The 15,070-nt window shown below is 42.2% G+C and overlaps 1 protein-coding gene across 1 annotated transcript in view; it reads right to left on the bottom strand.

Annotated features, from left to right (window-relative positions):
- HMCN1 (hemicentin 1) overlaps positions 1 to 15,070 on the bottom strand; it is a 656,490-nt gene that overhangs the window by 541,181 nt on the left and 100,239 nt on the right. The window contains exon 16 of the mRNA XM_073592871.1: positions 2,943 to 3,125. Within this exon, the coding sequence (XP_073448972.1) occupies positions 2,943 to 3,125 (183 nt within the window). The remainder of the gene's footprint in view (positions 1 to 2,942; positions 3,126 to 15,070) is intronic.

Consider the following 15,070-nt stretch of genomic DNA (forward strand, 5'->3'; position numbering starts at 1 on the left):
GGTGCCTGCACAGAGACTGGAGCAGCACCAGGGATGGCCTGCAACACAGGTTGTACTGGAGCAGCCACAGTGGGAGATTCCAGGTGAGCCGTGCAACTCAGGAGTATTTGTAACGCCATGGCAAACTGATCCATGCGGTGATCCTGCTCATCCAATCTGGAAAAAATATTACCAACAAGTGGAATGACTGCATCTTCTGAATTCATGGCCTCCGCCTACTGTCAGAAACCATGAATCAGACTGAGACAGAAGTACAGTTAAATCACACTTGTTTAATAATAAAAGTAAATATAACAAACGTAGTCAATACATAACCAAATTTCGGTAACCGGAAACGGATAGTCAGACAAGCCAAAAAGGCAGGGATCAGCGTAGTGTAAACAGCAAGCAGGATTTAGAGCCAGAAGGAATGTCAGCCAAGCAAGTCTTTAACAGGAATGCAGGAGATAGTCTCTGTGATGTTGACCAAGGCGAAGGCAGAGAGCCTCTGGACTGGACAGCTTAAGTAGGCAGGACTGACGAGCAGGATATCATCAACAGAGTAACTGAGAAATAGGAGCTGGCAATTAGCCGACAGCTGAGCGGCCAGCTCAGAGAAGGAAGGGCTGAGCCCAGCCCTGACATACTGTGACATAAATATGGAAAAATAACACACTTAGTGTATATGTGAATTAATTAAATGATCAAATTGACAGTAGCACTCACAATATTGCACACAGCTACATCCAGAAACGTGTAATAAAAAAACGTGTTGCGCTGTCTTATGAGAATCAATTAAAAATGTGAATCAAATTTAAAATGAATTATAATAAAATGCATCATATATTATACAAATGATATAATATATAAAAAATATATGAAACACCAAAGTCCATAAATTGATAATGTGCTGGGTCCTTGAATTCAGTGCAACACCCAGTGCTTAGATAGATGAGGCAAAAATACCTTCTTACCAGATCTAAAGACCTATCAAGGTCTATATTCGCATCTGTGAGCTTTATTATCCATCACATTAGGTGCAGATCATCTTAGCTTATCCAGCCTCCTCGTGGGGAACCGTTGGTGAAAACGAGCCAAATATAATCACAGGATATCCACAGAAGGTGATCCAACAGTTATGGAAAGGCCAGGACCTGAAGAGCTATGAGCCAGAGGGATGAGGAGAAAGCACACCAGTGTCCTACAGGGGGGATTCTACTCTACTCTACTCTTGGTTTATATCTTACCTGTTTGTCAGACCTCATTAGTCTCAGCTATACACAGGCCTTTTTTACATTTAAGCTGACTGAGGCTCAAATGGGGTCTCTATATTTTACTCTGTCTGCTTTGAGAGCTGGCTACCGGATGAGGAGGTTGACTACTAAAAGGTAAATGTGCTGACTGTTTGGAAAACCTAGTGGGTTACACCTTGCTTGTCAGGAACTGACATAAATTTAGTTTGTGGTTTCAACAAGCTGATATTTGTTTAATGTTATAGACTAGGTACAAAACTCTGCATTAAATTATAATTGTATTCTGCCATGTTTTTAAAAAATTACAGGACGAACCTGCATGGACTGTTCCTTTCTAATACATTTACCACTGCCACTGTTGTATCCTACCTAAGATGTATGTAGAAACCTTACAAGAAGACCTCAATAAATGAATGGAGTGGGCAGATGGCAAATGAGGTTTAACATTGAAAAATGTAAAGTAATGCACTTGAGGGTTAAAAATATAAACACATGTTACTTACTAGGGGGAGAAGCTCTTGGGGATTCCAGGATGAAGAATGATCTGGGGGCTATAGTAGATGATAGACTTTGCAATAGCATGCATTGTCAAGCTGCAGCAAGCAAAGCCAGCAGAATATTAGCATGCATTAAAAAAGGGATTTACTCCAGAGATATAACGATAATTCTACCATTTTATAAAACTCTGGTTCGGCTTCATCTGGAGTATTCTGTCCAGTTCTGGTCACTAATCCTCAGGAAGGATGTGCTAGAACTGGAGAGAGTTCAGAGAAGGACAACAAAATGAATAAGGGGGCTGGAGGACCTCAAATACGAGGAACAACTACAAGCGCTAAATTTATTCTCCCTGGAGAGGAGATGCTTGAGAGGAGATATAATATCAATATACAAAAATCTCATTGGTAATCTCTGTGTAGGTAGGAAACCATTCAGTCTCCGGGAGTGTAAGAGGACACGGGGCCACACAATGAGATTGGAAGAGAAGCGGTTTAACCTTTGGCTGTGCAGGGGGTTTTTCACTGTCAGGGCAGTAAGGTTGTGAAACTCTTCCACAATCAGTGGTGTCAACAAGAAGTATTGATAGTTTCAAAAGACTCTTGCATCTTATCAAACACAATATACAGGGATATGAGAAATAATTATCTACACAAACACACACCAACATAGGTTGAACTGGATGGACTTTATTCAACCTTGCCAACACTATGTATTTTTTGCATTGAGCTGCATTATGTTATTCACGTTCTAGTGGTCGTTCAGTGCCACTTTAACTTCTTTATTTTCTGTAGTTGGTATCCCTCTCTGTACTGCCCCCATATGTAGTTAGTTGGGTCCTGGCTGGACCCTCCATTTATTTCCATGTTTGCTCAGTCAGTGTTAGTCATTGCAGGGACTAGGTATAGAGAGTCATTGTTTTCTTACACTTCAAAAGGCTGGAAAAACACTCTTTTTACTGCATTCATCTGATGTAAAATTGACTTGAATTCAACTTCTGTGTCTTATTGAAGAGTTAAGCTGTCTGTGGATTTTGCCAAGTCAGCAAGTGTCCCCACTGACTGGGTCTAAGAAGGTATATTATTGTATATATTGTTTTTTAAAACAAACCAGCCACTACCAGTCTATCCCTGTTACAACACAGGTCCTGGGATTTCAGCTATAGAGCTATAGAAAGTAATTTCATGAGAAAATTTTATGTATAACAAGTCTTACTGGTAATCTTTAGTGCTCCAGTCTTCAGCTGCGGTACAAGTGGCTTTGCTAGTGCTGATGTTCCAACTAACTTACTCCATTTTATTTTTGGTTCTGGGAATCCTTGGACCGAACAAGGCAAAATCACATTTGATCCAATATCTATTGCTACATCATTTGGACTTTGTGTGAACACAGGAGCAGCTAGGAAAGCAGAACATATATTAATAAATATTTCAATAACATCTATAGACAAAAAAATAGACACTTTGAGAGATTATCAGAACATAAAAATAGATAAAAAAGTAGGTATTGAACTGTTTAATACAGTAGAAGAAAACTAAACCTAAAAATAAGATGTTACCATGTAACACATGTTTATTTGTTTAATACAGAGTTGTAAATGTAAACAATTAAAATTTAAAAAACAGTTTATAAAATTCGAAACTGAAAAGAGATAATATAAAATTAACCAAAAACCATGATAGGGTCTCTATAATGATTCTTTTATATACCAACCCACTTAACCTATGCTTAATGCAAATATTAGGCCAAGCTCAGAAGAATTTTATTTTCTAAAGTGACTGAAAATTTTGAATGCACATGCTGAGAGACTATATATGTTTTCCTTGAAAAATGCAACACAAACGTTCTACATCTACCTTCCAGTATTGTTATAGGCTTTGATTTCTGTAAATATTTAGGAAGAACCAAAGTAGAAAAATAAAAATGTAAAACATATTTAGGAAAAAGACATGAATGTATAAGCAAAATAAAAAAGAACTGAAGAAGACAGAAAAGTAAAAAAAGTAATATGAAAATAAATTGAAGGCAGTGTCACTGTTGCATCTCTGTCATGGACATCTGCTGCTCGTTAACCTCCCTGGCGGTATGATTATGTCAGATTTTTTGATGCTGAAAGTGGTACAATTATTTTGCATGGAAATTTGGCGTTTTATAGTGTTGGCCTGTAATTCTTAGGAATAACTCACTTAAATCTGTCCAAACCAGAGTCTAGTAGATACCCCGGGTATGATAAAGTTTGAAACACAAAATCATAAATTATAATATAATAAATAACTATAAATAATTACAACAAATAATAATATAATAATACACATTTTATTGTTTTTTTTTTTTTTCTTTCTTTTTAAAACCACTTCAGCGAACTCTGTCGAGAGACTTATTTCAACTTTACGTTCATTTTGTCTCCTACTCGTTTTCACATCATTGTGGTAGTTATCAAAAAAAAACTCTTCCTTTATTAGTTTCTATTAAGCCTCTGTTCTTCCCTGTCCCATTGATTTACCCCCCCCCCCCCTATATCCATTCCTACCCCAACCCATTTCGTTTGTTTTATTCTAGGCCCTCTATTTCCAGTTCTACTCAGGCCCTTTCAGCCTCCATCATTTTTTCCAGGTATTTCTAAGAGATTTTAAAGTTTTTCCATCTTTCCCATATTCTATGATATTTTCCTATGTGTCCTTTATCTCTACAACATAGGTTTTCCATTTTACTATAATATTCTATTCACTCAAACCACTCTCTTATATCTGTTTTTTCTGTGCTTAACCATATTTTTGGGATCAGACCCTTTGCTGAGTTTAAAAGTATTAGGGTTAATGTTTTCGCATATTGCTTCTTTGGAGTTTTGAAATCATGGAATAGGCATGTCTGCAGACTATTAACTATCTTTTCTCCGGTTATCGCCTCTAAATGATCCAAGATTTCCTGACAATAGTCCTTAATTTTTGGGCACTCCCACCAGACGTGTGTCATCGTTGCCCTTTGTTTGCAGTCTCTCCAGCACAGTTGGGATTTACTTGGTTGGTATTTATAGGTTCTTTCTGGGGTCAAGTAACATCTTGCCAAGAATTTGTAGTTAATTTCAATCATTTTCGTGTCCCCTGCATAGTTATATACTGCTCCAATCATCCTCTCAACTTGTAGGTCTTTAGTATTATACCCATTTCTTTTCCCCATTATCCTATATAGGAGGGCTCTCCTTGTCCTTCTAGATCTGTCAATATTCCATCTATTTTGGATATTCCATTTTTTCAATGCAGTTTGCGCCCCACAGAGTTTTTCTAGGGCATTTAATTCCCTTCCATCTCTGATAGGTTGAAGCAGTGTACTTATCAAGTGTTTTAGTTGAAAAAATTCCCGCTCACTGATCTTGCACCCATTTATTTCCTCTAATTCTTGCAGTGATTTCATCTTCCCTTTTGTAGTGATGTCTTTGACTTGTGGATTCCTTATTCTAAGGCTAAAAAGTGTCTCTTTCCCTGGTATAAAAAAATGAATTCCGGTGAGTGCAATTAAAGGTGAATTATATATCCACTTTTTTTTGTCGGTGTACTGCGTTCCAAATTTTAAACACATTTTTAGTCAATTCATGTGATTCCGAGTCTAGTGTTCTGAACTTCCATGGTATCCATATATTCTTGTGCAATGTAGTTCTACATTTTATTCAATACATTTTAGTCAATAATATAATCAAATCAAAAACATTTAATTTTTTGGGGCCAAACAAGGGTGCAATATTACTAGTCATATTGCTTCAGTAAACATCCCGGGTATGGTAAATTTTGAAACATGGGACTGCACAAAGTCCGACGTCACAAGTAGGACAATAGAACCTGGTTTCCTTTTTCCTGCCACAAGTTGGATTGTCATTTGCCTTGTCACCTGCCACAAGTTGTGGATTGTCCACTTGTCACGTCACCTGCCACAAGTTGTGGATTGTCCACTTGCCACATCACCTGCCACAAGTTGTGGATTGTCCACTTGCCATGTCACCTGCCACAAGTTGTGGATTGTCCACTTGCCACATCATCTGCCACAAGTTGTGGATTGTCCACTTGCCACATCACCTACCACGTCACTTGCCACGTCATCTGCCACAAGTTGTGGATTGTCCACTTGCCATGTCACTTGCCACATCACCTGCCTCGTCATTTGCCACATCACCTGCCACAAGTTGTGGATTGTCCACTTTCCACGTCACTTGCCACATCACCTGCCACGTCACTTGCCACAAGTTGTGGATTGTCCACTTGCCACGTCACTTGCCACGTCACCTGCCACAAGTTGTGGATTGTCCACTTGCCACATCAGCTGCCACGTCACTTGCCACATCACCTGCTACAAGTTGGATTGTCATTTGCCACATCACCTGCCACAAGTTGTGTATTGTCCACTTGCCACATCACCTGCCACAAGTTGTGGATTGTCCACTTTCCACGTCACCTGCCATAAGTTGTGGATTGTCCACTTGCCACGTCACCTGCCACAAGTTGTGGATTGTCCACTTGCCACATCACCTGCCACAAGTTGCTTGTTCAAATCTAACATATGGGTCAAATTCCAATTATACTTCAGATAACAGCAATGCTAGTGGTGTATTGGATTAGATCAAGGGCTCATTAGGGTATATAAATGGCCTATGAATCATTGCAAGCAATTACAATTGTTTAAAATATTTTTTTAATGGTTTTTCATCATTTGTCATCATTTTTTAAAAGTTTAGTGTAAAAAAAAGGGCACCTTTAAAAACTCTTATAAACACAATTGCGGCTAAACGCGGTACCGGCGTTTAGCCACGTTTGGCATCTGAAACGTGGAAAACTTTTGCGTCTAAAGCCATTTTTTTGCTTCTGGAAAAACGATGTTAAACGCAACTGCCTAAAAACGCAAAAAAACGAGATTGTGTACATGGACACTTAGGATAACATTGAAAAAAGTGTCCAACTGCCTCTGAACACGCGTTTAACAGCATCTCGTGTGCATGGGGCCTAACAAAGAGTAAAAAGTTTAAGGGGGTCTGAATACTTTCCGTCCCCACTGTATACATTCAATTCATTCATTATGTTTACATATTCTTTAAAAACAGTGACAAGCTAAACATAAAAAGCATGTACTTACTGACTGCTATAGCTTTGTAGGCTGTGTAAAGCTATATATATCATCAAAGTTCAGAGAAGAATTGACATTGTTAAAGTCCTTCTCATAGCAGCTTAACTCATGGTGCTCTCCCTCCTACAGCATGTGCTCTGTGTTTACATTAGAAATTAGAAGGCTGCTGAATCAGTGGTAAATGGGAGCAGGGGGAAACGAGCATTGTCAATGCTCCTGCTGTTGTGGATTGCTCCACAGCATCACGTACCTTACTGTGGAGTCTGAAATGACGAGGGTGGCCTCTTGCACGGTTCCGGTCCTAACACCCCTGGAGGTGGAGACAGGGCTGTTAGGGCAACGGAAGGGTGCAGGTGCCTGCTGGCAGGATCAGGAACACCGGAGCCTAGAGATGCTGGTGAGATGTTGATCCTGGATAGGTTCAGGAAAGTCCAACAGGAGAACTTGCAAGGTCCGGAACAAGCAGGAGTCGGAAACGTGCTGGCAGGAAGGTGCACAATCGATAGGCAGGTTCGTAGTCAGGGGCTAGCGGAGGTTGGCAATGGGCTGGCAGAGAGGTACAAGATCAGAAGACAGAGCCGTGGTCAGAAGTTCACGCCGGGTTCATCCAAAAGAGTAGTCAGGAAGGCCAAGGTTTTAGGATCAATGTTCAATCAAACAGCAATCAAGGATACAGGAACTAGCTGAGACAATCCAGCACTGATACTAGTATGCTGATCCTTTAAATAGGGTGCCCTGTGCTGTGATTCGTTGGCTTGCGGACATGCCCACGCCGACGTGCACTTGTTCGTATGAGAGTACTAACGTGCGTGCCTGGTCCGGGGTTCACATATTCGTGCCGCACGTCTGGCTGGCGCACGGGAACGAGCGTTTGTAATGGTTCTCTGACATTGCCCCCTCCTTACGGGCAGCCTCCGGATGCCCCTCTGGATCCTTCTTTCTGGATGAGAGTGATGAAAGGCTTGTATAAGCCTTGGGGCATGAAGGTTTGCTTCCGGTTCCCAGGAGTTTTCTTCTGGGCCAAAACCTTTCCGTTTAATTAAATATTGATTATGTCCTTGCCTTTTTCTGCAGTCCACAATGGTCTCGATCTTGAACTCCTCCTCTCCATCCACCATTATGGCCTCTGGGGGCCCCATTTCGCATCCTGGAAAGGGATTAACCACGTCAGGTTTCAACAAGGAAGTATGAAACACAGGATGTATCTTGAATGTATCGGGAAGTTCAAGTTCATACGCCACTGAATTGATCTTTCTCTTGACTGGGAAAGGTCCCAGATATTTAGGTCCCAATTTCCTGGACGGGCAGGCCAGTTTCAGATTGACTGGTGAAAGCCACACACGGTCACCCACTTTCAAATCCAGTTCTCCTCTCCTCTTTCTGTCAAAGAATCTTTTATTAACCTCCTGTGTCCTGGCAATGGTCTCTCTCAGCACCTGGTTATTAGTAGCAAGGAAATTTAGTCTGGAATTAGCGTTGGCAAGAAAGAGGGATGGAACCCATAATTAGAGAAGAAGGGAGATTGGTTGGTAGCTGTATGGGTAGAGTTGTTAAATGCGAATTCCGCCAAGGGCAATAGTGAGGCCCAATCTTCCTGGGAAAAAGAGGTAAAGCATCGCAGGTATTGTTCTAGCATTTGGTTGGTACGCTCGGTCTGTCCATTGGACTGGGGATGATACGCTGAGGAGAAATTTAGTTTGATGCCCAGTGCTTCGCACAGTGTTTTCCAAAATCTTGAAGTAAACTGCACTCCACGATCTGAAACAATGTCACTAGGGATTCCATGCAATCTCACCACTTCTTTAATAAAAACTTCAGTAGTTTCTGTTGCTGATGGGGTCCCTTTCAATGGGACAAAATGTGACATCCTGGAGAGGCGGTCCACCACTACAAAGATGGATGAAAATCCTTCCGATGGAGGGAGCTCTACAATAAAATCCATCGCAATCTTATCCCAGGGTCTTTCGGGAATGGGTAGTGGTCTTAATAATCTCCATGCTTTGCTTTTGCTGTTCTTGTTTCTGAGACAAATTGAGCACGAGCCAACATATTGCTAAGCTGGGCCACCAAAAATGTCTCTGGACCAAGTCCATGGTCTTGTGTTCCCCGAAATGGCCGGCCAGCGGGTAGTCATGGCACACTTGTAAAATAGTAGTACGCAGATTCTGTGGTACGAAAATTTTATTCCCCTGCCAATAGAGCCCATCGTCTTCTTGAAGGTTCATATCTGGAGGCAGAGAGATTCCCCTGGATGCTTGACGTATCTGTGTCATTAAATCATTTTGTGTGAGCAAAAAATTCCCAGCCTGTAATATGGTATCCGTTTGAGGTGGAACCTCGATTTCCATGAACATATGCGACAACGCGTCTGGTTTCACATTCTTGGATCCGGGCCGGTAGGTTATATGAAAACTGAAGCAAGAAAAAAAAAGAGCCCATCTTGCTTGTCTGGGTCTGAGACCTTTAGCAGTCCTGAGATACTCTAAATTTTTGTGATCTGTGAAGATCAGTATTGGGTGTGTTGCTCCCTCCAAGAGGTACTGCCACTCTTCCAGAGCCGATTTGATTGCCAACAGTTCCCGGTCCCCCACATCGTAGTTCCTTTCTGAAGGCCCTAATTTCTTCGAGAAAAAGGCCACAGGGGGCATTAAAGCTTTAGGTCCTTGGCACTGAGACAGGATGGCCCCTACAGCGCTCTCTGAAGCATCTACTTCCAGTATGTATGGAAGGGCAGGATCAGGGTGCTTCAATACCGGGGCAGAGGTGAATAGTCTCTTTAATTTGTCAAAAGCAGCTTGAGCTACCTCTGTCCACTGAAAGCGGTTCTGTTTTTTGGTGAGCTGAGTGATGGGCATGATGATACCCGAAAAGTTTTTAATAAATTTCCTGTAAAAATTGGAGAAACCAATAAACCGTTGTACCCCTTTCTTGTCAATGGGAGGCGGCCAGGACATTATGGCTGTGACCTTTTGAGGATCCATTGCCATCCCTCCTGTAGAGATTAATAGTCCGAGAAAGTGAATGGTCTGCCGTTCGAATTCACATTTCTCGGCCTTGGCATAGAGTCCATTTTGTCTTAACCTAAGAAGGGCCTGTTTCACATGGTCACTATGTAGTTCCAGGGAAACCGAGAAAATCAGAATGTCGTCTAGATAAACGATCATGAATAAGTCTAGGAAGTCTCTGAAAATATTATTTACGAAATGCTGGAAAGTTGCTGGTGCGTTACATAACCCAAAGGGCATAACGAGGTACTCGAAATGGCCAAACCGCGTCCGGAAGGCCGTTTTCCACTCATCACCCTTTCTGATCCTGATCAAGTTGTAAGCACCTCGTTGATCCAACTTGGTGAAAATCGTTGCAGAGCGGAGTCTCTGGAGTAATTCTGGAATTAGAGGCAGGGGGTAGCGGTTTTTAACAGTAATCCAATTTAGTTCCCTGTAATCCACACACGGCCAGAGTGAGTGGTCCTTCTTTTCAACAAAGAATATTCCTGCTCCAGCTGGAGAAGTAGAGTGTCGGATGAACCCCTTTTTGAGGTTTTCGTTGACGTAGTCTTTCAGGACCAAGAGTTCAGGTTCCGAGACGGGGAAAATTCGTCCAAAGGGGATTTCTGCCCCTGGTAAAAGTTCAATTGGGCAATCGTAGGCCTGGTGGGGAGGAAGGGTGTCTGCTTTCTGTTTATCAAAGACATCCAGGAAATCGTGGTATACGGGTGGAACAAGATCTTGGGATTCGGATGTGGGTTTGAGACAGCCAACAACTGGTACTGAGTGGTGGAGGGTTTGGAGGCAGTTATGGAGGCAATAGGCAGACTGAAAGACCACCTTGCCGGTTGTCCAATCGATCTGTGGGTTGTGTGCTTGCAACCATGGCATTCCCAGGATGATTGGGAAGAGCGGTGAGGATATCACGTCTAGGCACAACAGTTCTTGGTGGTTGGGTGAGATATCAGCGGGCAGAGGTTGAGTTTCTTGAATGATGGGCCCAGATTTGATTTTGGACCCATCAGCTAGTCGTATGGACAATTTGTGTTGCTTGGGAAGTAGAGGAATCTTGTGTTGCAGGGCGAAGGCATGGTCGACGAAGCAACTACAGGCGCATGAGTCAACGATGGCCTGGACCTGGAGTGCCCCTTCCGGAAGCTGTAGGGAGACAGGAACAGCAATGTGAGTTGATCTTGATAGAGCCAAAGCACAAGGATCAAGAGAAGGAGAGACACACTTACGAGTCTTGTTAGGGCACATGTTGGCGTAATGACCGGCTCCTCCACAGTAAAGGCAGAGATTATTCATACGGCAGCGCTGCTTCTCTTCTGTTGTCAATGGGGCACGAAGCAGGCCTAATTTAATTAGCTCGGGAGCTTCAGTGACTGGAGCAGATAGTGGGGTTGCTGGAATAGGTGGGTGGCTGGGTACCCTAGGTAACATCCACATGGGCCGGTATTGGCTGGTTCTTTCAGATCTTCGCTCCCTCAGCCGGCGATCGATCTGAATAGATAGCTGAATCAGTTCTTCAAGAGAATTGGGGACCCCCACCCTAGCTACTTCATCTTTCAATGCCTCTGACAGTCCTGAGGGGAACTGAAAGCGAAGAGCGGCGTCGTTCCACTGTGTGTCGGAACTCCACCGTCTAAAGTCTGTGACATAGTCCTCCACAGGCCTACGGCCTTGCTGGAGGGAGTGGAGACTAGCCTCAGCTGTAGTGGTGCGCTGAGGGTCATCATAAAGCTTAGCCATTTCATCCAAAAAAGAGTCCATGGTGCCTAGCAAGGGACTAGCTTGTTCTAATAGATGGTGAGCCCAGGTCTGGGGTTCTCCCTGTAGCAACGAGATGATGAATCCCACCTTGGTACTTTCCAAGGTGAAGGTGCGAGGCTGAAGTAGGAAATACAGATGGCAAGCGTTTCTGAAAGCGCGGAATTTACTACGGTCTTCCATGAATCTTTCTGGAGCAGGAACTCGTGGCTCAAGGGGTGGCACCACTACTGTGGGAGTAGAAGTTTAGATGGACGGTGCAGGTGCTGCGGCAGTCTGGCGTGCCGAGGTGCTTGGAGAGAGAGACTCCACTCGTTGCTCAAGTCGCTGATAGCCATCCTGCAGGCCCTGGACTTCTTGAGTGAGGTTTGCAATCTGCTGGCACAGAGCATCCATAGCTGAGGCCCCCCTTTCAGACTCCATTTGGCTGGATTGTACTGTCACGTACCTTACTGTGGAGTCTGAAATGACGAGGGTGGCCTCTTGCACGGTTCCAGTACTAACATCCCTGGAGGTGGAGACAGGGCTGCTAGGGCAACGGAAGGGTGCAGGTGCCTGTTGGCAGGATCAGGAACACCGGAGCCTAGAGATGCTGGTGAGATGTTGATCCTGGATAGGTTCAGGAAAGTCCAACAGGAGAACTTGCAAGGTCGGGAACAAGCAGGAGTTGGCAACGTGCTGGCAGGAAGGTGCACAATCGATAGGCAGGTTCATAGTCAGGGGCTAGCGGAGGTTGGCAATGGGCTGGCAGAGAGGTACAAGATCGGAAGACAGAGCCGTGGTCAGAAGTTCAAGCCGGGTTCAGTACAGGAAGCAGAAGTAAACAGAGTTGCAGGGATAATCCAAAAGAGTAGTCAGGAAGGCCAAGGTTTCAGGATCAAGGTTCAATCAAACAGCAATCAAGGATACAGGAACTAGCTGAGACAATCCAGCACTGATACTAGTATGCTGATCCTTTAAATAGGGCGCCCTGTGCTGCGATTCGTTGGCTTGCGACATGCCCACGCCGACGTGCACTTGTTCGTATGAGAGTACTAACGTACATGCCTGGTCCGGGGTTCACATATTCGTGCCGCACGTCTGGCTGGCGCATGGGAACGAGCGTTTGTAATGGTTCTCTGACACACAGTGCCTGCAGCGTCAAAGGTTAGTGTGTGTTTTAAAGTGCATATATTGCTCATTAAGAATATGTAAATGCTTGAATTTGTAGGAAGAGATTTTTAGGCTATCAGAATCCAAACTGGTGTATACAATTTGGACAGAAAGTATTCAGACCCCCTTAAATTCTTCACTCTTTGTTATATTGCAGCCATTTGCTAAAATCATTTAAGTTAGTTTTTTCTTCATTAATGTACACACAGTACCCCATGAGGAAAAAATTAACTTAAATGATTTTAGCAAATGGCTGCAATATAACAAAGAGTGAAAACTTTAAGGGGGTCTGAATACGTTCCATCCCCACTGTATGTCATGTTTACCATTATCACTAAAAGTGAAAGTAAAAGAAAAACCCTACATTTTGGGTTGTCCCCAGAACAGTAATACAGGGGAAATCTTCCAATGGGGCAGCTAGTTCTGGTGGCCCTGGTGGCAACAAGGGATTCCCTCACTTTGGACACATTTCCTCTCACTTCCAATTTTGGCTATGAGGTGGGAAATGAAGAGAAATCGACCCAAAGGGACGCAGATGGCCAAAATAAAACTGACAGGAGTTATAATACTTTCTTACTCTATCCAAAATAAAAAACAAAGTCTTGCCTTTAGTTCTGCTTTAAAGTGGTCCTATGGACAGATACAAAAATAAAAAATACAGTGTGGCGCTAAAGTGAACTTGTTCCTCATTTGGGTCAGACCCACTGAAATATCAATCAGAGGGTAAAAACTCCCCCATGAGGTATTTAATCAAATAAAATTCTGTTCAAATCTTATAAAAAAGAAGCAGTGAAATTCCTAAGTACACCCCCCTGTAGTCTGCCTCATCGGATGTATATTATACTATATCCAATCAAGTATAACCAGACAGAAGGTAGATTGCAATACCCTAAAAGGGGGGATATCTATATAGGGATTAATAGATGTGCTATCTAAAGAGAAAGATCCCCATAAGGGGGAAGTAAAAATAAGATAAAAAACGTGATATTTAAATTAAAATCCCGTGAGTGAACACAAAATATACTAAAACATGATTACAGCAGACATATATATCCGCTACAAACAAGTATCATATAAAATAAATATATATATATAAAATAAATAATGCCACAACCAAATTAAGCGCTTTTTTATCGATTTTATCAATTTTGGTCTCCTGGCCTCTGTTATTGTCTATGGGCCATTAGACCGTTGCTATACCTGGTCTCTGGTGTGGTCCATGAGCCAGTGTGTCCTTTTTATTGTAAAGCTTTCATTAAAGTTTTTTCTGAAGCGGTTTTACGCTATGTGGAGTTTCTCCTTTTGATTTTTTCCATCGGAGGAGCTATACAGTGAATGGAATACCTGAATGTGGGGGATCGTTTGGTGGGGACCCTCACCTTCCAGCATCTCTACTAACAGATGAAGCAGCATTCCACTTATTGCCGTTCGTGTTATCACAAGCTTACCTTGACTCCGAAGCCGCTGGCCGGTGAGTCCACCACTCTTGGTAAGAGTATTTTATACATACCTATATCCGCAGTTTCAGCTTTATCACTTTGGTATACGGGAACCATCCTGGCTGTTCGGAGGGAGTTCAAGCGGCCAAGCATCTAGGTGTACCTCCATAGGTCCAACATTGGGACTCACATCCGATTTAAGTCTAGCTTGTTTATGAACATTATTTATATTGTATTGTATTGTATTATATTATAACTGTATTGTCTCCCTTTTATATTGTAAAGCGCTGCGTAAACTGTTGGCGCTATATAAATCCTGAATAATAATAATAATAATAATATATCATTGCATTTATATTGGGAGGAATTTTTCACAATTTTTATTTTTTATGTTTTCATATACCAATATAACACACGTATTTTATATGATACTTGTTTGTAGCGGATATATATGTCTGCTGTAATCATGTTTTAGTATATTTTGTGTTCACTCACGGGATTTTAATTTAAATATCACGTTTTTTATCTTATTTTTACTTCCTCCTTATGGGGATCTTTCTCTTTAGATAGCACATCTATTAATCCCTATATAGATATCCCCCCTTTTAGGGTATTGCAATCTACCTTCTGTCTGGTTATACTTGATTGGATATAGTATAATATACATCCGATGAGGCAGACTACAGGGGGGTGTACTTAGGAATTTCACTGCTTCTTTTTTATAAGATTTGAACAGAATTTTATTTGATTAAATACCTCATGGGGGAGTTTTTACCCTCTGATTGATATTTCAGTGGGTCTGACCCAAATGAGGAACAAGTTCACTTTAGCGCCACACTGTATTTTTTATTTTTGATTCACAATTTGTCTAGTTGTTGTGTTGGCA

This window comes from Aquarana catesbeiana, linkage group LG07 (genome assembly GCF_042186555.1).
Source record: "Aquarana catesbeiana isolate 2022-GZ linkage group LG07, ASM4218655v1, whole genome shotgun sequence".
NCBI lineage: Eukaryota > Metazoa > Chordata > Amphibia > Anura > Ranidae > Aquarana > Aquarana catesbeiana.